This window comes from Pseudonaja textilis, chromosome 2 (assembly GCF_049901715.1).
Source record: "Pseudonaja textilis isolate UNSWEBS1 chromosome 2, rPseTex1.2, whole genome shotgun sequence".
NCBI lineage: Eukaryota > Metazoa > Chordata > Lepidosauria > Squamata > Elapidae > Pseudonaja > Pseudonaja textilis.
Genome location: NC_141991.1, coordinates 149,346,561 through 149,374,309, shown reverse-complemented (window position 1 = coordinate 149,374,309; position 27,749 = coordinate 149,346,561). Strand labels below are relative to the sequence as shown.

Sequence of the window (27,749 nt, the reverse complement as noted above, 5' to 3'; positions counted from 1 at the left end):
AAATTTTAAAAACCACAAGATCAATATATATGGATATATAATTTGACTTTAATTTACATGTCTCAAACAGGGTAGAAAACAAAAGCTTTCCTGTCCTGATAAGGCAACTGTGAACTATGATAAATCTCAAGAGAGTCAAAGATTACACAGGTTGTAGAAGCAGTAGTATATCGCCTCTCCCTTTTTCCTCCCAACCCTCTCCCTCCATCCCACTAAACCCTATAGAGTCCATCTTCACCATTTCTTCTTGTGCTCATCCATGGAAACTCCCCCAGGTCCTAAGGCCACAACAAGCAGCAGGCCACCTATGACAGACATGGTCTGGAAAAAGTCATACTTGAGGAAATCATGAAGGGGGCTGTAGCTGGAGATGTTCCAGAAGGCATTCTGAATCAGGTTGATGATGAAAAGCCAGATGACCAGAGTAAGAGCAGCAAGCTTGGTCTTGAAGCCAATTGCTACCAAGATAATAAGAGCCATGCCAAAAATATCTTGGAAAATCTGGGAAAGAAAGGACAAATTATTAGCTCCTTAAAGCTTCTTGCTTAATGGCAACTTTTTTTCCAGATCCAAAATATACTAAAGATACAATTTCAGGATTTCAATTTGCCTGAAATGCACTAAAACAAGATAAAAATAAAAATATAAAATAAATTCTATCACTCCTTATTGTTTCATATTATACAAATACACACACATATATATTTCACATGATTTACTATAGTTTTGCTGTAAATGTTAAGAATGGCAAAGTGTAATGCAGTGGTTCTAAAGTGGTTCCCAAACTTTTTCAGTCCACCGCCCCCTTGGTGGTATGCTACAAACTCATCTTTGGTGCCCCCCACCCAGGGGTGGGCTTCAAATTTCTGTGGGTGTGGCCTAATTTGAGGGTATGGCTTGCTGGTCACGTGACTGGATGGGCATGGCTTGCTGGACATGTGACCAGGTGGGGTGGCTTGCTGGTCACATGATTGGCTGGTGTGGCTTGCTGGCTGGGCGTGGCTTGGTCACATTACCAGGTAGATGTTGTTTGATGGTCATGTGACTGGGTGGGCATGGCCAGGTGACTGGCAAACCAAATACAATTGGTCCTCACTTAATGGCCGGTTGCTTAGCAAGTGTTCTAATTTATGACTGGCCTCCCAAGAGCTACTTGACCTGTTTTTGGAGTTTTGACAGCCATGCACACATATACACACACACTCCCTTCTAACCCTGCTGGAGCAGGTCATTAGACTAGAATTGGCAAAGCATCTCTGATTAGATTCTAGCAGTAAATAGAATCTAATCAGAGATGCTTTGCTGATTCTTGTTGATTTGTTTTATTTGTATTTCTTTATGTTGCTGAATTGCACTGACATGTATGTCCCTTCTTGTGCACAGCCCAGAAGCTTTTGTGATTCTTTGCAGCAAAAATTACCGACCTCTGGCTTTGCTCTACTTTTCAAAGGCACTGCCACTGCTGCGTTCTAGGTGCCGGCCCCGCAGGTCCACCCCATTGAGCCCACTGCACCAGAGGGACCTGCCCAAGTAAGTCCGAGTGGAGCCATGCACCAAGTCAATGGGGTGAGCCTGAGAGAGGGAGAGAGAGACCGAGAGAAAAGGAAGAAAAGAAAGTGAAAAGGGAAAGAAAGAAAAAGGGACAAAGAAAGAGGTGGGGAATGGAAGGAAGGGACAGAAAGGAAAAGAAATAAAGAAGGAGGGAGGGAGGAGAAAGATAATGAGATATCTATTCTAGTCCAATCACCTGCTCCAGCAGGGTTAGAAGGGTGTGTGTGTGTGTGTGTGTGTTCTTGTAATTTACCAGTACATTTTGGTTTTGCCTTCTTCAGAATTGGCACTGTAATACATTGGGGAAAAGTAATTTTTTAAGTTGGAGATCTGGTCCAATGGATCCTGTTTAAAGCCTCAACAAAATGTGAGAGCTTCCTGATAGTCTTGACCATGTTTTGTCCACAAAACCTTTAATAGAAGCCAAAGATGTTTAAATGTGCTGGCAAAGATGTTTCAGTGTGGAAAGGGGCCTCAGTCTAAACTAGGCCTCATTTCAATCTGATGCATCAGCGCTCTCTCTCTCTCCCTCTCCCCCCTCCCCCTCTCCCTCCCTCCCTGACTGGCTTTGCCTGCAGGGCCGGCACCTCAAGCATGGATGGATGGATAGAAAGACAGAGAGAGACAGACAGATAGGTAGGTAGATAGATAGATATATTGATAGGTAGGTAGGTAAGCAGGCAGGCCTTTTGGATGAATGTATGGATAGGTAGGTAGGTAGGCAGGCAAGCAGGAAGACAGGCAGGCAAGCAGACCTGATGGATGGATGGATGGATGGATAGGTAGGTAGGTCGATAGATAGATAGACAGGTAGGTAGGTAGGAAGAAAGGTAGGTAGGAAGAAAGAGGAAGGGGACCTTTGACCATATGCCCAATATCCAGGATCCCACTCAGCCAAGCCCGCCCCTCTTTGTAGCTGCTGTGCCTGACAGCAAGTTCACAGGCTGTCCCCCCCTCCCGGGACACTCACGTCATAGAGGGCAGTGCTGTTCCCTCCTTCCTGGAGCTGGTACAGGGCAGGGTTGAGGAAGCCCAGGCAGCGGCATGTTGGGAAAGTAGAGCAATGTGCGTTCGAGGCACCGCCCCCACAGACATGTTGGGAATAGTTTCCCAACATGCCGCCGCTGCCTGCCGCCCACTTTGGGAACCACTGTTCTAAACCATTTTGAAATTTAGATGCTTTAAAATATATTTTACAGCCATAAATATTAATGTCTCTTTCACTATTTTTATGAAATTCTGAAATTGTGTACCAGCAGCAAAGTGTGACAATGACTCTGGAGAACAAATAGCTCTTGGAAAGAAATAAGGAAATACTAATGATGTTATAGCAAGAGAAATGATGTTTTAGCAAAATTCACATTAAGTTCTGAAGCAGCAGTCCCCAACCTTTCTGTAAGCTGTGGTGGCACAGTGGTTAGAATGCAGTATTGCAGGCTAATTCTGCCAGGAGTTCAACCCTGACTAGCTCAAGTTGACTGAGCCTTCCATCCTTCCAAGTTGGGTAAAATAAGGACCCAGATTGTTGGGAGCAATATGCTGATTCTGTAAACCGCTTAGAAAAGATTGTAAAGCACTATAAAAGTCTATGCAGTGGTGGTAAGCTACTGGTTCCGACCGGTTCAGCCTAAGGGTAGTAAAAAAAAAGCCTCCAATCAGCTGAGAGGAGAGGGAATAAAGCCTAGACAATCAGCTGAGAGGATAAAAGATCGAAATGTGCGTGGGAGGGTGGGAGGGTTGCTCCTAGCTTTTCGTTTCTTCATCCTCTCTCAGCACGCGCACGTGCAATCACCCACCAAACTGGTAGTGACTAAGGTGGAGATCCCACTACTGGTGCTATGGCTATTGCTTTCCAGCCTGGCGGATTGAGGGAGGGGAGAGGGGATGGTTCTGTGTGAGCAGCTCATGCAAATGCATGTGCCTGCTTCTCGTAAGTGGAGCTGCACATGCGCGCTCGCTCATTGCTTGCACAGCTCACTTACAAACGGGCCACGACCCAGTAATGGGCCGCAGCCCAGGGGGTTGGGGACACCTGTTGTAGAAGATTCTTCCTGTCTTTCATCACTACTGGAATTGGAACAGCCTGGACTTATAAACTAGTCAGCGGTTGCAATTCACTGGCTGGGAAGACTTGCTTAAAACTGAAATACCCAATTATCTGATTTAAATTTGAGGAAGTGAATGAGTCATGAGTAGTACTACAGGTAGTCCTTGACTTAAGACCATAATTGAGCCCAACATTTCAGTTGCTAAGTGAGTTTTGCCCCATTTTTGCCACAGTTGTTAAATGAGTCACTGCAGCTATTAAGCAAATCATGCCATTAAGCAAATCTGGATTTCCCCATTGACTTTGCTTGTCAGAAGCCATATATGAAGGTGACAAATGGTGATCACATGATCCTGGGATGCTGCAAACATCATAAATACTTGCCAAGTGCCCAAATTTTGTTCATGTGACCATGTGGATGCTGCAACGAACCGTTCTGTGAAAAATGGTCATAACTCACTTTTTAGTGCTATTGTAACATTGAACAGTCACTAAATTAATGATTGTAAATTCTGGATTATTACCAGTACAGGTTGCGCTCAGGTTATGATGGCTGTTGGGCCCAGGATTGTCCTCACAAAGTATGTGGTAATAAAGGTGACATCATGTGAGTGCATTGTTAAGCAATGGCAACCTAGAAAATCCCAAGTTGTAATCCCAGGACACATGGATCATTAAGCAGGAAGTGAAAGGAGTCCCAGATGAGGATGGGGTAAAGCTTGGTGCAAATTGGAGGGTGCTGCAGTGGGCTCTGAGCACAGGGAAGCCAGGGAAAGAGGGTGTGGCATGCATGTGTAAGTGCAAATACCAAGGAAAGATGGTCTTGGGTGCGTTGGTGTGAGTGCAGGGAGGGCAGGGGAAGAGACCTTGAGATATGCATGTTTTAAGTCCAGGGGAGACTAGGAAAGGACAGTGCGAGTGAGTAAATATGAAGAAGAGCACAACCTCACGGAATAAGGAAGGAATGGGATGAGGGGAGTTTTATCCAAGCAAGGATGGATGCTGCAAGTGTTCGAATTTCATTCACATGATCACAGGGGGTGGGGGAAAGTATTGCAACTTTGAGGACTGGTTGTAAGTCCCTTCAGTACCATCATAACTTTGGCCAGTTGCTGAACAAATGATTGTAAACTACATACTTGTAGAATCATTACCTGACAATTGCTTAGACAAAAATAAACAAAATGACATGCCACTCACAGTGAAAGGACCGAGTTCAAAATGCAGAAGTGTCATGAACATGAGAACAAGGAGTAACCGGCCGCCAAGTTGCATGTACTGCCGTGGTGAGATATTTTCCACAATAGGAACTCCAGCAAACATAGATTTCCCCTCAGAGCGAGATTCTGCAAGTAACAAAAGCAATCCACCCCCAAGAGCCAAATTCCTACAAACGAGAAGGGGGACATGCACACCCAGTATCATTCTTCAGGCTAGAATGTCAAATGTCACAATTTGTATCAAAGTAATATCTGGCACCTAGACTTTCCCTAGAAACCTTTTATTACTTTCTAACCTTATAATGTTTACTGTAAACAATTTGATGGGCTTTTTTTTCTATATAGCATATATCACAAGGTAAAATGTATAATTCTGTCCTAGACGGTTTAAAGGTTAAGGAGCCCCTGCAGATTTTATTCCACTAGTTGTTGCTGACTATAAGGGGGAGTGCTCACAGCTGTCTGAAATCCACTGAGCCAGTGCTGTCCGAAGACATTTCTGAGGTGGTGGCTGGCCTGATGTCACGTGACACAATGCTAGATAGTATTACTGCTAAGAATTCCATTCTGGGAATGGAAAGAGCAAAGCTATCACATAATAAAATATGTAAATATTTCTTGAAAGCTGGACAAGAAGATCGAGCTCTCTTTTTCTTTCTCCCTGAGTATTAGATGCCCATTCACTTTGAACTCTGCTGAAGCATTATGGGAATCTGCCACTTTCTAACTATAGAAATCCAAGGAGGGAAGAAATACATTCTCTTCTGGCAACCACCAACCTAGTTTAGCCAAGGAACGAGGAAACTTCTATAATGGATGCCTCTGATTAATCACTACAAATCCTCGGAAGGATGCTTATTGGGATCCTGATGTTTCTGGATTGCCCTGGCCATTTATTATGATGGCCCTGAGGACTATTGCGTCAAAGGTCTCTGGTTAGCAACTCTCCTGCCATCCTGGTTTACAACTGACTCAGACTGATTCACTTGGACCAGTCACTATAACAGAAAGCAGAACGGGGAAACATAACTTTTCACGGGTTTGGTCAATAATCTCCTTAATGTATTCAAGAGTTAAAGGTTAAAAAAGTTCAGTTGTAGATGCTTCGGGCACTTTATTTCTGAGTGTTGACATTCTTTCAATAGACAAGGGCTCCTAGAAACAAATTTAATTCAAGAGTGCTAAATGAAGGATACTGAAACAGAATTTAGCTAGAGGAAATCTTTTGAAGAGCAAAAATCACAAGGCAGTTGGATCAAGTTCCACTCAGTTACTGAGCTGTGTATCATTAAACTGCTATCTTGACCAATCCAGCTCTCCCATTCATTTCAAAGTAATTTGTTTCTATCACAAGCCTGGCAACAAAGCTCTTCTCAGGCATACATTTAAAAACACAAACTTTTTAACATTAATTAAAATTAGCACCATTGCTTTATATGAATACATGGATGGAGAATCTTTGCCAAAATATCTAGCCTTGGGAAGACAGAATATACAGTGCCTTAGGGCTTCACTTACCTCATTAGGAACTTGAGGTCCCATAAAATACTGTAGACAATTGTCTGAAAAACAAACAGATGTTGGGAGATAGTAACTATGTGGGCACCAATTACCATTTTGGCTGAAGAGCCATGAACAATTATTGCAGGATTTCATGCATTCGCTTTTGGAATAGGAACCATTTCTCCTTGTCAAAGTACCACTGTGCATGTTAACTGGACACATTCATACAACATATCTGATTTAGGCTTGGTTCTTTCATCTTTGGCTGGGGTCTCAGTCATCTTTGGAATGGCTAATAAGCTGGCATCCCTCTATTTTTTCTAAATGATCAGAAACTTTTCCTATCGGTCCATTGTAATTATTTCTCTCAAATTTTGCATCCATTTTATGATAGTTTTTAATTTGTTCTCTTTGTCATATTTCAGCAACAATTTATAAATACATCTAAGTATATGATATTGGTCTTATATAAGCATTCAGTTTTCGGTTAACAGAATTTGAAATGTTTGAAATGCTTTTCTGGGAAATTTAAAACTAGACTAGAGACTATAGCACAAAAAACATAGTATATGAGAACTTCAAAAAGGTTATACTGATAATCTGCTAATAATAAGGAGCCTGATGGTGTCCTAAAGATAATGGGATTTATTCAATCCTGTTAAATTTTCATGGGACAAAGAACAATGAAGCATAGGAGATAGTAAGCATCCTTCTAATGGTATGTGTAGATCAAATATGTAAGAACAAAATGCTCTGTTCACAAAAGCAGCTGCAGGTGGTACCATCTTCAAGACCCTGCTTTTTCCAGCTACTGCTATTGTACAAGAGAGCACTTCTGTTTTTATCTTACATATGGACTTAGCATGCAAACACTGTATCCCATGCTCTCATTTGCAATCAGTGGCCTCTTATTTTCCACAGCTTAGAAATCTTTTTCTTCTCTTCTCTTTGAGTAGTGTACTCCTGAGAAGAGGATTAGCCAAGTTATCTCCAGTTCTTAGCAGCATAGTGTTTTGCACAATATTTCTGACACTACTTTATTATTTCTCACATAATAAATCTGTGATGAAAGTAGAACAACTCAGAATAATGTGGTAACAATTACAAGAATCATGAAAAAACATGTATACACTCTCCCCCACAAAATACGCAGAAGCTGTAGAAAAAAATATTATCAATTGATTGTTTAATATGTATTAGCCAAAGTTAGTTGGTAACTTTCTTTTAAGTTTCTAGTAATAATTATACAGATAGCTGTAATATTATAGATTTTCACAATACTTATAGAAGTCTGTATGAGTCCTGTATATATTAAACTCTAATGTGATTATGGAATAATAGACTAAATCCTGTTAATGAATTGCAGGATACATTCTGGCTGTGGGATTTGGATATTATTCTGTGTAATTTTCAACTTACCTGCAGAAAAATAATTCCAAATAGGCCAAAGCATGCATAAGGGACAAACTTTCTTGCTAGGACAAGCACACAGCCAGCTAAAAGAGAAAAAAGAGTAACAGGTAACAGGAAACTCATGTTCCATGAAATTAAAATATAGAAACTTATTTCTCTCATGGTTCTTTCCAATATTTTGCTTTAAATAACTTTATTAATAATTTTTGTTTTCAAAAATCTACAAATAATTTATCTCTTCACATTGATTTTGTTTCATATTGACTGTGAACCATCTACAGGTAGTCCTCAACTTACAACACTATTGGGACAACTTCCATTGCTAAGGGATGCCATGGTTTAGTGATTTGCACCTGATTTTACAAGCATTTTTACTGTGGTTGTTAAGTAAATCACATGGTTGCCAGGACATTGCAACCATCATAAATACATGAAGGTTGCCAAGCACCAAATTTTGATCACATGACCAAGAGGAATGCCACAACAGTTTTAAGCCTGAGGACCAGCTGTAAGTCCCCTTTTTCAGCACCATCATAACTTCAAATGGTCATTAAACAGTTGTAAAACAAGAACTGCTTGTATTGCATGTAGTAAGTACACTCATATACAAACAAACTTAAGCTTATCAGGGGCCCTTCTGATCTAGAAAACTATATAATCAGTACTTAAGTACTAATCAGTCTGACTCTGATTAGGACTTGGAAGGGGTGCACTGGAGAAGTTGGCTATTCTAGAAAACACATCTTAGAAGGCAAAGCCAAATCGCTCCTACAAGAGTATGGATCCAGAGCTATATTTGACTCAAGGAAATTTTGGCCTTACGATCATTTTTTTTGCTAAAATTTCAAGAATGTGGAATGATCCTTAGTTTATTAACCTTCAAACAAATCTGCATTTTTTTTAAACCTACTGTTCTTCCAAGAAACTCAGGGCAACTTAAGTTAATCCATCTTTCTGCAGTAAGCTTCATGCTGGAGCACTGATCTGAGTTCAATTAAAGACCTCAGTTTACTTTTGATATTTTGGAGTAAGGTTTAATTTACTTAGTGATACTAAGCATGAACAATACAGAGATAGTTCTTAACAAACATTCATTCAATGACCGCTAAAAGCTACAGTGGCTCTGAACAAATGGTAATTATGACCAGTCCTCAAGGTATGGCCATTGCAGTGCACCTGTGGTTACATGATCAAAATTTAGGCATTTGGTAGCACAGGATTGTTTCCATCTGTGTATCTCCTCCCTCATTTCTGCCTTTTTGGTCGCCCTCCATTCTCATGCCCCCAGTTAACCTTCATCATCTTGCTCCCTCTGCTGACTAACCACACCTGGCCTGGCCCCTTCACGAGGCAGCTGCTGGCCTCACAAAGCCTTCTTCCCAAGTGGGTTTCCTCACAAGACCTTGGAAGGAAAGCATGGCTAGCAGCTGCCTTGTGAAGAGCCAAGTTGTGTGTGTCTCATCAGCACTGGGAGCAAGAAGAGTGATGGTCAGCTGGGGTGGTGGAGCACAGGGTGGCAGGGACCTGAGTACAGGATGGACAAGGGTGGCTGCATCTTCATGCTACATTGGGTTGCAGTGGCTGTGATTTCTCAGCACTGCATTGAGCTGTGGTCGCTGCTCTGCTCTTCTGGGGCAGTTGGGGCTTCATGCTTTCCTGCTATGTGAAGAGTGAGCAAAGGGCCTGTGGGTATGCTTTGTCAATACTGGACCCATCTCCACACTTCAGCAAAGCACCACAGGCCAGTTCTCCAGAAACACTTTTAGCATGAACTGAAAAACTTGTGTCTCAAGCGATCCTTGGGAATCAGCCAGCAGTCTTTGAAAGCTTTCTGAGGCTTTACAGGTGAAGGGAGGCAGTGAGACGCATTTGGTATGTAGAGCCCTGGCAGGCAGGCAGACATGGAAATAAATGTGTGGTAGATTGAGGCGGCAGATGGTTTAATAACTGCAACCGAGAATACTGGGATCTTCATCACTAAACAGTGCCATCGTGCAATGTTCAGTCTAAGTCTCACTTCACTTAGCAATGAAAATTCAATCCAATTAGGGTGGTTAAGCTAGGACTATCTGCATGCATAGTTACAAATTTTCTAGCTAGGACAAGCACAGACTAAGTTAAAATGGAAAAAAGTACCTTTGCTAACAGTAAAAGAAATGCACTAAGAAAATAAAATAGAGGTAATTTACAGTGTCTCATTTCTTTCTCATGTCCAACACTCTATCCATCACTTTAATGTTGTTTGAACATTTTACATTAATTGTGTAAATATTCTATTACAGTAGAATACTGATTCATTTTAGCAAACTGGGTTTTTCTGAATGCAGCCTGAAGGCAGGGGGAGGGTAAATTTATTCATCCAATTAATTGTTATTCCCAGTACTATTTTTCCAACTCTTCTAGTTTCATCCTGTTGTCTCACAAATACAGACATGAAAATTCACTAGCAATAAGAGAGAACACTCTATAGTTTACATTGAAGAGAGATATTCTTGGACACAAGCAAAATACATCCTGAAAAAAAATCAGAAAAACAATTCAAAGCTGGCCACAATTTCTGCATCAAATCTATAGAGGATATCATCTCACTGTCAATGTTCTTCCTAACCCCTACAAAGAGGAAGTCTTACCTAGCTGTCCACACATATTGACTAATACAAAAAGTGTGGCTAAAAATACACCACTTCCCCAAGTTATATTGATGTAGTCCCGCTGCTCATTCCATTGGAACCACATCCTGATGCCATCTTCCAAAAATGTGCTGATTAGGCAGAGGTGAGCCAGATGAGGTAGTACATGCTTTGTCACGCGCAGGAACTAGAATAGGGGAGAGGGAATAGCATTAGAAAGCCATTAGAAGAGAAGTCAATTTTAACAATAAACTTGGTCATGGGATCTTTGGGTATTTGAGCATTAAAAAGCAGTTACACTTGCTTAATTTATAAATGCAGAAAATACAGTTTTACTCTTGATGCAAGGTCACTTAGTATTAAGATTAGAAAAAGGTCACAACACCTGAACTTTCAGACTGCTGAATGAATCAAACTAAAGCTAAACTACCAACTATTCTTTTTTTTTCTATTTCACCAAAATAATTTTTGGCCCTTCAAATATATGTACTTAAAACAGTGATGGGATTTAAATTTTTTTACTACTGGTTCTGTGGGTGTGGCTTGGTAGGCGTGGCAGGGGAAGGAGACTGTAAAATCTCCAGTCAGAGGTGGTATTTGCCGGTTCTCCGAACTACTCAATATTTCCACTACTGGTTCTCCAGAACTGGTCAGAACCTGCTGAATACCACCTCTGACTTAAAATGAGGTGATGTAACAGGGTACAAGTGAATAGAAGCAAGATCAAAATCTACTGATGGCATTTTGGCTCATTTTCACATAGCCAGCAAGATGATAATGATATTTCTTTATTAAATTTATAATCTACCTTGCTGCTAGAGATATTGGATAGTTAAAAATAGTTATAAATATTTAGAAAAAGAAACCAACACAAAACAAAAAGGAGCAAAGATTACAGAGATATCAAATTTGGATGGAAAGAAAAAAAAAAGCAGATTCATCAGAAGACTGAGTTAGGAGCCAGACCTTAAATATCAGTGGGGTGATCAGTCAAATCTAGAAAGGGTGTGTGCGAATTCATTATAGAGTGCAGGTGCTGCTACAGAGAAAGCGCACTCCCAGGGTACCAATAGATGGCATTGTTTAATTGAAGGAATCCAGAGCATTCCAACCTTGCCAGATTGGATCGGCCAGGCAGATACTGCGGGAGTAAGACCGTCTCTTATCTCTATGGATTTTAATCTCCATCAAGCTTAATGATTGCAACTAAAATTGCCAATTAAACAAACAATACCCTCTGGCTTATTTTTGCTATTTCTTTTTCACCCTGTTTCAGTATTTCCTTCCTACAAAATATGAGTACTAACCTACTGTCTATATTTAGAGTTCAATGCAATTCTGCATACTGGTTTATAGTATTGAATTAGTATCCCCAAAGTGTAGTAACTCAGATAGAGATTTGTAATTATATATGCAGATTAGGTTAGTATATAGGACACAAGATGCAACATATACTCTAATACTGAGTATTATATTATTCTTAGATCCAGTTGATAGACATGTATATCCAGTACAAAAAACATGTAGGTTCTGGAAGCTTGACCTTTCGAACTGATGGCTCTCTAATTAACAATTAGATTACTTAAGTCTTAATTTTCTTTTCATTGTTTTCTAAGTCCAGTGTTTTCCAATTAGCTACTTCCAATTACTGATTAACATGGTTGTCTTTGTTCTATGAAGGATCCCAAATGTTCTTCAGTAATTATCCATAAAGGGAATATATATGAATATATAAAGGGAATATAATTTTCATAGTACTATAAATATCTTTGTGCCTGGTATTTACCATCTGCTTTGGTGAGCAGAATTTATGAAGGATATTTATACTTTAATTCCTTACTCTAATTAATGAACCGTTTGTCCTACTTTAGGAAGTCTTTCTTTTCTCAAAAAACAATATATTTAGCTGTGCCTTCAAATCAGACCATTTTGTTTTAATCTAGCTGTACTCCTGACTCAAAATAAATTGCTTATTTTGACATTTGTTATCCAGCAAAATCAGCATTTACAAATATCTGAATATACAGCATTGAGCTAGGAAATAATTAGATTCCAAAGAGGTTGCTCTACTTGATATTGCTTTATTTAAAAATCTGTTTCCCTAAAAATCAATTATCTACTTTAAACAGGGATCTGCAGAGTCTGATCAAAGGACTGAATGTATTCACTTATCTGTGATTTATCTAAAACCGGTTTTGTAACTTGTGGGCTCCTATCCAGAATCCAAAGAGCAACTATTTTTGCTCAGTTCTTAGCCAGCAATACTATATTGCTGGTAACATACTTATTCATTGATATGTCTTATTATTGAGTTTCCAAGATTTTCAGTTGGCTAGAAACTAATCTTTATAGTAAGCAAAGGAATCGCCAACATTTATCACTATAATAAAGGCTGAATTCACATAATAGATACAAGAATGCATGTGGGTTTCTATTTGAAATCATACAATTCCTGTACTGATGCCTTTGAATTTTTTTTTAAATCCAAAGTTTCAGAGTTGGATCATCCATAATTACTTTAAAAGAAGAAGATGAAAAAGTAAAGTTTCTATTTTTGGACCACTGAGAATTGCTCTTTTTAACATCTCCATGTTTTTATTCAGTGTCAGATTTATATGGATGTCTCCATACACACCTATTTTGACTGCTTGTATAATATTTGAAAGCAATGAACTCTTTAAAAGAATTATCTTCAAAATTATGATTTGTGAAATTTTACAAGGGAATGAGAAATAGGCTCACTCTGGCCAACACTGAGTGGGCATACAGATACAACTTTTTGCATTTGCTATTTTAAGGTAGAGATGGGAAATCTGCAGCTCCAGAGCCATATAAAGTCCTTAACTTTTGAACAAACCATGACTGTTCAAAACCTTCTTGAAATGGAAAATTATAACCTAATATCTATAATAGGCAGATTCTATTAGTTAGAAACATATATTTCCCCCTCACTATTGTAATGTGGTTTCACTTTGAAACTCCTAAAATAATAAATGTTGTTACTTCATTCTGTACAGGTAGTCCTTAATTTACAATCATTTGTTTAGTGACCATTCAAATGGCACTGAAAAAAGTGACTTATGACCAGTTTTCACACTTATGACCATCGCAACATCCTCATGGTGATATGATCAAAATTCAGGTGCTTCATAACTGTCATATATTTATGACAGTTGCACTGTTGGGGGGTGGTCATGTGATCACCAGTTGTAACCTTCCCAGCTGGCTTCTGACAAGCAAAGTCAGTGAGGGAAGCCAGATTCACTTAACTGCAATGATTCACTTAACAACTGTGGCAAAAAAGATCATAAAATGGGGCACAATTCAGTTAACAACTATCTTGGTTAGCAATGAAAATTTTGGGCTCCATTGTGGTTGTAAGTGGAGGACTAACTATACAAGCTTTCTCTAAGAATAATTGTTAGGAATTCTGGTCCTACTTATCCTCTCCCAGCCTACATTTTTATTCAGATTGCTTGAATGTTTGCACTTGATAGCAATATATCAGTAATAGTATGACAATGACATTTAGTTGGACGAACTGATTTGAAACATATTTTGATTAAATGACTTGTATTTGAAATTATTTTTAACCAAATTTGGGTGGTAAATGCAATTTAAGATACAGCATTTCTTGTTATATAGCCTTTATTACAATCTTAAACCTGCTGTTCTCTCATGTTTTGAACAAAATGGACCTCATTATTACTTATGCAGAACTAATACAAATATAATTGATCAATAATTGAAAGTCATAATTCAAAGGGGAAGATTAATAGTAGCTGTAACTCGTCCTCCTAAAGTAACTTCAGAAGTTACATTAAATATGGAAGGAAATGTAAGTCATGTTGCCATTTTCTTGTTGAGTAACTTACCTTATTAGAGAAAATTGATATGTATTTGTTTTGGGCTTTTTTCTACATGACATTTAAACTAACATTCCAGTTAGATAAAATTAAATATGTAAATTAACATTACTAGGCTTCTCAGATATGAAATTATCATATTTAGAGCCAGTTTATTGTGATACTTAAGGTGCTGGCCTAGAAACCAGGAGACAGTGAGTTCTAGGCATGAGCCTGTTGAGTATTGTAGGCCAAAGGATTGTTATGGAAAAAATAGAAGGCAGGTATGTTCCCCATCTTGAATTGACCAAAATATATGTAATAATAACAGAACTAAGACCCATTAGCATCCATTATTTAGGAAAAATATTAATCCATGCATCAGGCAATTCAGACACAGAATGGAGCATCATTATGGATCGTGGGCACTTAGATCAAAAGTAGTCTTCAATTTACAACCATACCTGAGCCCAGAATTACGGTCATAAGTCAGGCCGATCATTAAGCAGGTCATCATGTGCCCAGCCCAATTTCATTTTTTTAGATGGTCATTAAGTAAATCATCATAGTTAAGTGACACCATGGTCATTAAGAACCCATTGTCTGCAATGGGAAATCAGAAGTAAACCAGTTTCTGGTAAAAAAAAATAAAAATCATAAATTTTGGTTGTGTGATCACGAAATGCAGCAAACAGCTGTATGGTAGATGCAGGCCAGTTACCAAGCACTCAAAGTGTAATCAGGTGACCATGGGAGGGGGATCTTCAAATCTGGATTGTAGGTACTTTTTTGAGTCTGTTGTAACTTTGTATGGTCACTAAGCAACTGGCCATATCTTGCAGAATACTTGTACTGTGCCTATATACTAGTCTTGCATTAATATTGTGTATGCTTATTTTTTTTAAGGAAGGCCTATCTTGTATGTTTTAAAATAACAGAAAACTTGTAATTGTTCATATTCAAGATGTGCTGATTGCCAGAGGACTCCAAGGCAGGACACAGCATGCTTTGTTCATACTGCTGAGTAAATGCATCTATCTTCCAAGCTAAATTCACCCCAAAGATTAAGAGTACAACTCTTCCACTGTGGAAATACCTTATGTGCATTTTTATAAAGATATTTTAATGATATCTTAATACACACACACATACACACAAAGAGTAGATTGACATATCTAATTTAAAGCAGATTTATATAAACATTAGTATCACATTCTTTAATTGCAAATTCATCTGGAAGAAGAGAAACCACCTTACATGGCTCCATATTTATAATCATTGACGTAATGATTACATATGCAATTTACTTTCCCATGTCCACTGTAATTAAAGCATGGAAAAGCACAGTGGGTGCTTGCTAATGAGCACAGACTGAAAATTAGATTTATGAAATAACTACAATTGTGGTATATAGAATTACTTCTGCACAGATGAGTTTAGTATTGCCTAAATTCAGAAAGAAGACATGGATAAATGATCCTGATGCAGCTTGAACTCAATCTGGTGACAGCAGCTCCTTTGATACACTCATAACATATACATCTATATATTTAATATATGCACATTTAAGTCAGTGTTATTCCTGGTGTTTGCTTAGACTAGTTCTTGCAGTTGGTAAGCTTTTGGAAGTGGTTTGCCATTGCCTTCTTCCCAGGGCTGAGAGTATGTGACTAAAGTCACTCAGCTGGCTTTGTGCCCAAGGCAAGAATTTAGTCTCCTAGTATCGAGCCTGATGTCATAGCCACTACACCGAAATGGCTCTCACTCATATTATGAAGGCCATGAAAAATGATAAAAGTCAGAATGAACAATATAAGGATATATTGCTTTAACTTAGGATGCTCTGTAGTTCTTAAGTGTCACAGGACCAGTTTTCTACTCCTGAGCACAAGACTGCAACTCTTTGACAGTATCAATTAGTTTCACCACTGAATTTCATAATCATTTGAAACAAAATGCCTAAATAAGGCATTGAGTGCATGGCTTGCAAAATCTCAGCATCTCTCTCAAAAGAGGGAAAATGCATAGACTAGACCACAAGACCTGACAAGGAGTCACCATAACAGCTGGCTAGCAGAGCTGGATGAAGTGCAAGCCAGGAAGTCTCACCTCTGTTGTGCATTTAGCATTAGGAAGGCAGCATTTTTTTCAAGTCCCCTTTGCACCATATGGTATCAATGTTCTGACTTACACTGCAGTTGTAAGACAACCAAGATAATGTGCCTAATACACTTTGAAATCTACTGATTTTGGAATAATTTTATTTTTCCTTAAAAGAGTTGTATGGCTACTCACCTTAAATACAACTCACAATAAAACCCAATAACTACAAAATCATAAACCATAAAATCAAACGAAACCCCAATGCCTCAGTCACCCCCTTGAGGTGCCCCACAATCAGCTGAAGGTACCCTCATTCAATCCCAGGGCCTGGGTAAAAAGCCAGGTCTTGATGGCTTCTGGGAAGGCTAAAATGGTGGGACCTGCTGGATCATGGAAATAGGCTGATGTGTAAGGTAAGGACTACAGAAAAGGCAGGCTTCTGAGGTCCCGCTATATGGCCAGGTTTCAGGGAAGGGAAGTTCCAGTCCTGCCTTAGCCATGAAAGTCAGCTGGGTGACTCTGGGTCAGCCGTCGCAGCCCAACCCACTTCACAAGTAGTTGTTGTGGTCCAAAGAGTAGGAGGAATGTGTGTTTATCGATTTGGGTTACTTGAAAAATTAATAAAGGCGGGATACAAATAAAGTAAACGCATGGGCATATGCCCTCAAGAGAGTAAATAACCGAGCGTGCTCTGTAGGGCTTTAAAGGCGAGAACCAGCTCCTTAAAATTACATCCGGGAGGAAGCTGGGACTCGGTGGAGCCCGCGCGCGGACCAGCATTGAGTGGGACTCGATCCTGACCGGGTGAACTTGTCAGCCTTTCTGATAAGTGACCCAGAAGCTCCACACCTACGTCTGCCTCACTGAGACATTACGACCGGTGGACTCCAGGAAAGCAGCGGGAGACGGATAAGAGGCGACGGGGGCTTCCTCCTCGCGAAAGAAGGGCAGGAGGCTTAAAAAGGGAAGGAGCTCTCCATGAGGGATTGGCGATTCAATGGCCAAAATCGCGTCTCGTCTCATACGAGAGGCAGCCAGTGATGTTAGATTACGCAGAGAAAGCGTCGGCACCGCTTCCATCCCGCTGCCGGCAAGCATGGGCGCACCGCGGCCCGTCACTTTCGAGGCGGGCAAGAAGCGTGGGGAGTGTCAGCGAAATGGGCGTGATACACCACCACTCCCTCCGAGGAAAGATGGTACGGCTCCCTTCGCTGGCTCATTCGCAGGAGGATATCAGGCCAGACCATTCAAACTCAGGAGGGGGAGGTTCTCACCTGATCGGCAACATCTTCGGCGGCCCCCATTAAATCGCCGTTAGGCGCCATTGTAGGAAAGGCGCGACCCGAGTACCCACGCGGGCTCAATCACTTTTGGTCTCTTCGCTGAAGGGCTCTGCGAGAAAGTGGGAGGGGACAGCGCGCAACCAATCACATCCAGGACCTGTTTGTGCCCGCCCCTCCGGGCCATGTGGATTGAGCCTCCGTTACCTCCGATGCAAGACTGGGTTGGTTATTGACCTACAAGATAGATATAGGAAAAGTTCAGAGTAACAGTGCGTCGCATAGACTTTCGAAAACCAAGTCTGTCCGTGAAGTCCCGAGCTAGAATTGAGCGGGATTCCCATCTTCAATCCTATCCGTTTTCAAATCAGTGCAAAGTGCGAAGGTGTTTTTCTCACAGATATGGTAGTAGAGCAACGTTCCTCGGATATGGAGAGAAATCGTGCCCTCGCGCCACTCCGACTCGTTTTTATCGATCCCCGTCTGTTGCCATGGCAACATTGCAAAATGGGTGCTTCGGCCTGTTCTCAGAAAGGATTTCTCAAGAGGAGCCAGTAAAGCCAAAGTAATCGACGGTAGAGTAATGCCACGTGTACAGCTCCCATAAATCGCGGAGGAGAGGGCAAACGTTAGTACGTTTAGTGACGTATACATTTAATACTTTTGATGCTGTATTCTTAGGAATAAATTTCCTAGGTAATACACCATATTCATATGCTACATTAAAAGCATATCCTAAGGGTGTCTCGACAATCTGCGCATGCCTTCCACTTGGTGGGAGTAAGCAGTCTATTTGTCTGCAGAGTAGTTTCAGTTTCTGAATTGCACAGAATAGCATGAAGACGCTTAAGGTACAATTAGGCACTGATTGCATCTGGGACATAATGCCATCAGTATGCCCAAACCGATTATTTCTCCATGGTGTAGGGTATGGAAACAAGTCTGTTTTCTTTATTTTACTAAAAAATGCTATGTGAAAACTTCGATAGATCATATTAGATGATGCAAGTCAATATCTATGAGGCCATCAATTGATGACTATCATAAAGCATGTGGAAGATTATGATTTGGAATGCCAGATGAGTAAATGGGAAAGGACAGAAGAGGAAAGGAAGGAAGAGGAATGGATCTTTGAGTCTGTGAAATGAGGGGCAAATGACATGGGTTTTGTAATTTGTTAATTAACATAGTTATTTTGTACACTGTTCAAAAAAATAAAGGGAACACTTAAACAACACAATGTAACTCCAAGTCAATCACACTTCTGTGAAATCAAACTGTCCACTTAGGTAGCAACACTGATTGATAATCAATTTCACATGCTGTTGTGCAAATGGAATAGACAACGGGTGGAAAGTATAGGCAGTTAGCAAGACATCCCCAATAAAGGAATGGTTCTGCAGGTGGTGACCACAGACCACTTCTCAATTCCTATGCTTTCTGGCTGATGGTTTGGTCACTTTTGAATGCTGGCTGTGCTTTCACTCCAGTGGTAGCATGAGACGGAGTCTACAACTCACACAAGCGGCTCAGGTAGTGCAGCTCATCCAGGATGGCACATCAATGCGAGTTGTGGCAAGAAGGTTTGCTGTGTCTGTCAGCCTAGTGCCCAGAGCATGGAGGCACTACCAGGAGACAGGCTAGTACATCAGGAGACGTGAAGGAAGCCGTAGGAGGGCAACAACCCAGCATCAGGACCGCTACCTCCGCCTTTGTGCAAGGAGGGACAGGAGGAGCACTGCCAGACCCCTGCAAAATGACCTCCAACGGGCCACAAATGTGCATGTGGCTGCTCAAACAGTCAGAAACAGACTCCATGAGGGTGGTATGACGCCCAATGTCCACAGGTGGGGGTTGTGCTTACAGCCCAACACCATGCAGGACGTTTGGCATTTGCCAGAGTACAGCAAGATTGGCAAATTCGCCACTGGTGCCCTGTGTTCTTCACAGATGAAAGCAGGTTCACACTGAGCACATGTGACAGACGTGACAGGGTCTGGAGATGCTGTGGAGAACGTTCTGCTGCTGGCAACATCCTCCAGCATGATTGATTTGGCAGTGGGTCAGTAATGGTGTGGGGTGGCATTTCTTTAGGGGGCCACACAGCCCTCCACGCGCTCGCCAGAGGTAGCCTGACTGCCATTAGGTACCGAGATGAGATCCTCAGATCCTTTGTGAGACCATATGCTGGTGCAGTTGGCCCTGGGTTCCTCCTTAATGCAAGACAATGCTAGACCTCATGTGGCTGGAGTGTGTCAGCAGTTCCTGCAAGACAAAGGCATTGATGCTATGGACTGGCCCACCCGTTCCCCAGACCTGAATCCAATTGAGTACATCTGGGACATCATGTCTCACTCCATCCACCAACGCCACGTTGCACCACAGACTGTCCAGGAGTTGGGGGATGCTTTAGTCCAGGTGTGGGAGGAAATCCCTCAGGAGACCATCCGCCACCTCATCAGGAGCATGCCCAGGCGTGTAGGGAGGTCATACAGGTACGTGGAGGCCACACATACTACTGAGCCTCATTTTGACTTGTTTTAAGGACATTACATCAAAGTTGGATCAACCTGTAGTATTTTTTTTCCACTTTAATTTTGAATGTAACTCCAAATCCAGACCTCCATGGGTTGCTAAATTTGATTTCCATTTATAATTTTTGTGTGATTTTGTTGTCAGCATATTCGACTATGTAATGAACAAAGTATTTAATAAGAATATTTCATTCATTCAGATCTAGGATGTCTTATTTTTGTGTTCCCTTTATTTTTTTGAGCAGTGTATTTTAATCTGATTTTCTCTCTTTTAAAGTGATGGTCAGATGTATTAGCTTTTAACATTCCTGTTGGATCGCGGGAAAGGAGACTCGAGACCAGTTTTAATGTATAGATCTGTACAAGATCTTGGAGCCGTGGCAGCCCTTCATATAGGGATTGCTCGCAGCTCGCCAGCCAATAACAGCTCTTTGAATCTTCCGCGATCGGTCCAGCCAATCGCGGTTGATTCATAGTGAGCCAATCACGGTAGTTTAGTCAACCAATCATCTTGCAGTATGTGTGGACCAATCGGATAATAGTATTTGGAGTATGCTAATATAGAACACCCCTCCCCTCTTGGTTCAGTCCTACGTAACGTAGTCCCGTAAGTAGGCGGGGCTCTTTACGTGCCTACTTGACCTGCGCAGCTCGGTTGTTGCTTGGTCTTCGGCCGGTTCGGACGGGATCCTTGTTTCTCTTGTCCTTCTTGATGGAACCGCCTGGAAGGGTGAGTCAGGCCCATTGCTGCAACTCCCACCTGGTCTACCTGGGTCGATCGAGTTGTCAGCTCCACTGCTCCCTCCTGGTCTTTCCAGGCTGGTTGAGCTGGCTTGGCTGCTTCTTCCAGGCAAGGCTTCGTGTTGTTCGTCTGCTGATGGTTCTCTTCTGCCGAAGTCGTCTGCTGGTAAGTAGTGTTGGTTTGTTTTTCTGTCTCTTGGTTTTGGTTGGGGTGTTCGGGTTGTTGCTGTGTTCTGGGAGGATTTTCTCCTCCCTTTTGGTTAATGTTTGGGGTTTCTCCCCCCCCTCTGGTTTTTTTATTAATGTCTATTTGTGGTGTTTATGTGTTGCCCGTGTTGTCGGTGGTTGTTCTTGACCTTAGTTGGTCGATGTGTCGTTTCCAGCTTCTTCCATCATCTGTTTCCAGCCAGTACGACCGGGGACCCGTCACTTGGGTTATTTTGGCTGATACCCAGAGCGGGTCCCCTGTGAAATTTTTCGCGTAGATTGTGTCTCCCGGAGTAAATATTTGGTATTTACTAGACGAGTCTGGTGGTTTTTCAGGGTTGTATGTGGGGTGCAGTCTGTCTAGTTGTGATCGTAATTTTCTGCCCATCAGTAGCTCTGCTGGGCTTTTGTTTGTCGTCGTGCTGGGTGTTATGTGTTGTATCATTAGCATTTTATTTATTTTGTCGTGTATGTCCCCGGTGTCAATTTTTTCTATTGTGTCTTTTGTGTAACGAACCATGCGTTTCGCCCGCCCGTTCGCCGCCGGATGAGCGGGTGCTGTCAAAGCATGTCGTATACCCCGTTCAGCAAGAAATTTCTCGAATGACAGCGCCGTAAATTGCGGCCCGTTGTCTGACACTAACAAGTCTGGTAGTACATGGGTGGCAAACAGTTTTGTTAGTTTTTTGATAACGGCCTCCATGGTGGTGGATTTCATGACGCTAACCTCCAGCCAGTTCGAGTAAGCGTCGACCGTTATTAGGAATGTATGTCCCTTTGTGGGTCCGGCAAAATCTATATGGACCCTTGACCATGGCCCTCTGGGGGTCTCCCATTCAAGAGTAGGCGCAGAAGGAGGGTTTGGTCTGGATTTCTGGCATTTTCCGCATGTTGCCACCCATGTTTCAATATGTTTGTCCATCCCTGGCCACCAAGCATAACTCCTGCCCAGGGCTTTCATTTTGACTATGCCTGGGTGTCCCTCGTGCAGCATGGCCAGCACTCTTTTTTGTAATGTTTCAGGAACCACAACTCTGTCCCCCCATAATATACAACCCCTTTGTGTGAATAGCTCAGTCTGTCGGTTCCGGAAAGGTTTAAACTGATCACTGCCGTCGGTTTCCAGCCACCCCTTTTCCACCCAGTTCAAAACTTGCGCCAGTTGCCTGTCTTTATTAGTCTCTTTGGCAATGTCTGACGCGGTCAGGGGTGGGTTGGGTAATGTCTCTATGTGTAGTGTAGATGTTGTGGGTGCTGGGTCGTCTTCCAGGTCGGGTAGGGGGGAGCAGCTCAGTGCGTCTGCGTGTGAGATGCTTTTTCCAGGTCGGTGTATTAGTTGGTAATTGTAGGCGGCAAGGAATTCGGACCACCTTGTCATCCTTGGTGACAATATGTCCGGGGTGGCCTTGTTCCCTGCCAGTATTCCTAGTAGTGGTTTATGGTCAGTGATAAGGGGAAAAGTCCTACCGTACAGGTACTTGTGGAACCGCTTCATGCTGGTGATCGCTGCTAGCGCCTCCTTGTCCAGCTGGCTATAATTCCTCTCTGCCCTGGACAATGTCTTGGAGAAGAATGCGATTGGCGCTTCTCTCCCGTCTGGCAGAGTGTGGCTTAGGATGGCTCCGACACCAAATGGTGAAGTGTCACAGGTCACGGTAAACGGTAGGGTTTCGCTGTACTGTATGAGGACTGATTCTGATGTTAGCAGGTCTTTTATTTTCTGGAACGCGTTTTCTTCCCGCTTTCCCCAGGACCAGGTGGCTGTCTTGTCTAGCAGCCTATGTAGGGGTTCCGCTGTTGTTGCCTTCTGCGGCAGAAACACATTATAAAAGTTAATAAGTCCAAGGAAAGCCTGCAGCTCCATTTTATTCTGAGGTCTAGCAGCTTCTTTGATGGCTTTAACTTTCTTTTCAGTGGGGTGGATTCCATTTTTGTCAATCAAATACCCCAGGAACTCTACTTTCTCTGTGCATAGTTGGCACTTTTCTTTTTTTACTCTGAGTCCTGCTTCTTTAAATTTTTGCAGGACTTCCCTGAGGCGGCTTTCCAATTGGTTTTTGTTCTTCGCTGAAACTAGCACATCATCGAAATAAGGCACCACCCCTTTGATTCCTTGTAATAATCGTTCCATTAGACTCTAGAATACCCCTGGGGCCACGATGACTCCGAATTGGAGTCTTTTGCAACGGAATGCCCCCCTGTGGGTCACAATAATCTGTGCCTCAGCTGTCTCAGCATCGGCTGGCAGCTGCTGGTATGCCTATGCCAGGTCGAGCTTTGCAAATACTTTTCCTCCCCCCAGCGAGTGTAGGAGGTGCTGTACCACCGGGACGGGGTAGGCACTCTGTTGCAATGCGTGGTTGAGGGTGGCCTTGTAGTCACCGCAGATTCTCACGGAGCCGTCTGGTTTTATTGGGGTGACTATTGGGGTTTCCCACCGTGCGTGGTCTATCTGTTCCAGGACCCCTTGTGCGATGAGCTTGTCTAGTTGCTCATCAATTTTGGGTTTGAGTGTGAAGGGCACTCGCCGTGGCTTAAGGCGGATCGGGGCAATATTTGGGTTCAGATTAAAAGAGATTGGGGACCCACGGTACTTGCCTAATTCGCCGTTGAAGACCTCCTGGAAGTCCTTCATGAGAGTCTCCTCCCAGTCTGTTTCAGCAACGTGGTTGATGCCAGTCACCTTGATCCCCAATGGCGCCAACTATTCCAGTCCCAGCAGGCTTGGGCGGTCTTTATCCACGATCGTCAGTGGGAGTACCTCTGTATCCCTTTTAAAAACTACCTGAAAGTGTCCGATTCCGACCATGGGAATCCGGTTCCCCTGGTAATCTTTCAGGGTCAGTCTCTGGTCCTCTAACTCTCGTCTGCGTATGCTAGGTACCAGATGCTTGATTGTATTCCAGGAGACCATGGAGAGATAGGACCCGGAATCCACCTCCATGTTGCACGGCTGGCCTTCGATGTTTACCTGCACGTGCACTTTTCGGGCATCGGTTGTGTTTGAGTGCCCGATGATGACCGTCTGGTGGGTCTCTTCTTCCCGCCGGTTTTCACTGAGCCACTTGCTTCTTCCTTTGCGGCTCCAATGGCTCTCTGCATGCCGGTCTCTGGTTCTGGGGGGGTGCCGTCTCGTCGCCTCAGGCTGTAATTCCTCTTGTTCTGGCAGACTTTGGCGATGTGTCCCCGTTTTTCACAGTGCTGGCAAATGGCATCTAGGAACCAGCACTCTGAACAGGGATGGTCTCCTCTGCACCCGGCACACTGGAACCCCGACTTACGACCTCTCCGCTCCCGTCAGTCTCGTTCCGATTATAGTCTGTGGATCTCCTCCTCTTCATCTTCGGTCTCGGAAAAGGAGTCAACGTCCCCGTGGTGTGTGGTCATGGCTTTTTGGCTTGCTTCTGGTCTTTTGTCTGGGGCTGGTGTAGCTTCCATGAGCGATTGCCGGTCTATTGTGTTCATCTGTCGCATCTTGGCTGCTGACTGCTTCGCTGCCTCGGCCGCGGTGGCTTCGGCGATGGCCTCGGTGACTGAGATGTCTGTTCGAGCCATCAGCCGGCTTTGGAGTATTGGGTCCCTTAGTCCGAGGACCACGCGGTCTCTCAGAGCCTTGTCCATGTTGGAAAAGCCGCACACACCCCCGAGGTTCCTTAGGGCTGCCACGAAGTCACCAATGCTTTCGCCCTCCTTCTGGTCCCTTCTGTAAAATTCATGCCGCCGGATGAGGTTGGTCACGGCTGGCGCGTAATGGTTTCGCAGTAGCCAGTCCAGGTCTGTCCATGCCATCTCCTTCACGTCTTGGGGTTTGGCCAGTGCCTTGGCCATCTTGAACACTGCCGGCCCGCAGTGTGTCAGGAACACGGCTCTCTTCCTCTGGTCATTCGCATCTTTCAGGTTGTTGCTCTCGAGGAACATGAGGAATCGATTGATGTACGATTCCCAGTCCTCTGCTGTCTGATCGAAGGGTGCGGGTGGCGAGTTGCTGCCGGCCATCTCGTCGGTTGTGCAGCTCTGGGTTGCCACGTGCTCGACTGGTCTCTTTGTCTCAGGATCCCATCCTCGTCGCCGATCACGGAAAAGGAGACTCGAGACCAGTGTGACTTTTCAGCTCTTTATTTTAATGTATAGATCTGTACAAGATCTTGGAGCCGTGGCAGCCCTTCATATAGGGATTACTCGCGGCTCACCAGCCAATGACAGCTCTTTGAATCTCCCGCGATCGGTCCGGCCAATCGCGGTTGATTCATAGTGAGCCAATCACGGTAGTTTAGTCAACCAATCATCTTGCAGTATGTGTGGACCAATCGGATAATAGTATTTGGAGTATGCTAATATAGAACAATTCCTAAACTGATAAACAAGCTGGAGACTAGCTCCAGATAAGAAAAGTTTATTAGTACAAATTGGGGTCTGGCTTATTTCTTTTGTGAACTCTACAATCTTTCTCCTTAGAATTTATGCCCCTTCAGACCTCATTTTAATAAACAAGTATGCTATTATCCTGTCCAATCAAGTTTTCTCTTACAGATTTCTTTGTTATTTTAACTATAAAAAAGGATATAAGCTAAAGTTCGGGTTCCCTCTTTGAGAGGAATCCCTTTTGTCTGAATATTCTGATAAATTGTAATAAAATGATCCTCCTGTTTCTGTTTGTCTCATTGCACGCCAAGGCATGGGCCTGAAAAAGCCATATTTGGCCTTCAGAAACTAAGAATAAAGGAAGGATGTAAAGTAGGTGAGTGAAAGTGTAATGGTCTGATGGAATGCAGTCTCTGTGTTTTAGCTTCTGGGTACAATTTAAGGTCCTTATTATCATCTGCAAAGCCCTAGATGACATAGGACCAGATTATCTGTAAGACTGCCTGATCTAAGGGTACCTGCCTGCCCCAAAGGCTTCCCAAAAGGGAGAGTGCAGTCCAGTTCACCTTATGGGACCTTGGCAATATATTTTCTCTCTGCTGGGACCTGCCTTTTGGAACCATCTTCCCCCAATAAATGGTTGGGCCTGAACCTTCTTGCCTTTAGAAAAACAGCTGTGGCCTGGCCTTTTGGTCACAATGAGTAGACTTCCAACTGAATGAGTTGCAGCATAGTTTAGTTCTAGACATTATTTTATTATTTTAATTAGTTTCTAATGTATATTGTTTTCCACTGTGTTTTGTGTTTGTAGAAGATATTTGTAGGCCATCTGGAGTCACACTATTTTAATTTGAGTGGCCAACTAAATGCCCTGGATAAATATATAAACAATATTGGTGAAAATTATTAGTCTGTCAAATTGGGGATTATTTGAAAAACTCAAACTGTTCTTTTATGTTACTTGTATCCAACTTTATTTCCAGATAGATGAATAGTATACTGAAATACTGTCGTTTGTAATGCATTGTATCTTTCACAAGTGGCTGACATTTGACATTTCTAGTCAAGTAGCAAAACATTTTGTTACATACAAAGATGGAAATGTTGGTTGAAATAAACAAATTTATATATACACCCGCAACACAAAGAGAGATGTTGCATAGAGGCTTCGATTTATGAAATCACAGAAAACAGGATATGGCCATGTAATTGTTTCTTTCTCTAGCTTTAGAGAAAGCCAGAAATATTCCTAGGAATACCAAACACATGTATTTCAATTTCCTAATCAAATGTATTAATTGATTAATACTGTTATACCAGGTTATTTTTTTAACTTATTTTTTTCTGTAACACATCTTTAGCATATGAACAAATTTCAACCATAGAACTCTGGTTCTCTCTATATTATGGACCACACTTACAATTCAGTTAGCATCAGTTCTCAAAGTATGACATAATAGCATTATGTGGTCCTTAATAAAACTATGAACACTAATATAGGAGATTTATTTCAAATGCAGCACTGGCTGCTGGTTTGCTTCCAGGTCAGTTCAAGGGTCAAGTGTTGGCTCTGACCTTTAAAGCCCACCATGGCATGGGTCCAGATTACTTGATGAACCGTCTCATCCTACTAGGACCGGCCCATCCTGCTAGTGCTAGCAGAAGAGGCCTGCTGTGTATCATGTCTGTCAAGGAACTCTGGTTGGCAGGATCAAGGAGAAATCTTCTCTGCCTTAGCACCAGCCTTCTGGAACATCCTGCCCCACAGGGTGAGGTCTATCTCCATATTCCTGTTCCTCCATAAGAGTTGGCCCTGCCCATTAGTCTAGGGACCCAATAGGGGAATGCCATACTGGAGGTGGCTATTAGATTAAAAGCAGACCCCACTTCCCCACTTGCTCATCCTGCTGCCTCCCTGCCCACCTTTTAATTCATGTTGCTGTACTTTCATTAATTTTCATTGTTTTACAGTAGTTCTACTTACATTTTTTTATAATTTTACATTCTACTTGTGTAAGCTGCCCCACAGAGAGATGGGCAGCAAATAAATGTAATTGTCAAATGTAATAATAATAAGATATTGAAATCTCTTGATATATGCCATCCAGCCACACTTTGTAGCTTTGATTCTAAAACCAATTCTCTTAGTGGGTCTTTCGATCTACAGTATTTTATGGCTCCTTAAATACAGTACATTCACTTCATTTCTTCTGTAATATTAAAGGAAGTATTTCATTTGGGGCTTGGTTCCTGTGGTGTTCAAATTTCATTTTATCTAGGATTGGGAGAACTTTGGAAGGATAATCAAATAAC

General features: G+C 42.3%; 1 protein-coding gene across 1 annotated transcript; it reads right to left on the bottom strand.

The window, feature by feature from the left end:
- Positions 1–31: 31 nt before the first annotated feature.
- Positions 32–17,796, bottom strand: LOC113443280 (surfeit locus protein 4-like). Its single transcript, XM_026711382.2, has 6 exons — positions 17,587–17,796; positions 10,365–10,551; positions 7,741–7,817; positions 6,337–6,380; positions 4,799–4,985; positions 32–501 (listed from the first exon to the last, which is right to left on the bottom strand). The coding sequence occupies exons 1-6, from the start codon at positions 17,635–17,637 to the stop codon at positions 235–237; spliced, it is 813 nt and encodes a 270-aa protein (XP_026567167.1). The 5' UTR covers positions 17,638–17,796; the 3' UTR covers positions 32–234.
- Between the last annotated feature and the right edge of the window lie 9,953 nt (positions 17,797–27,749).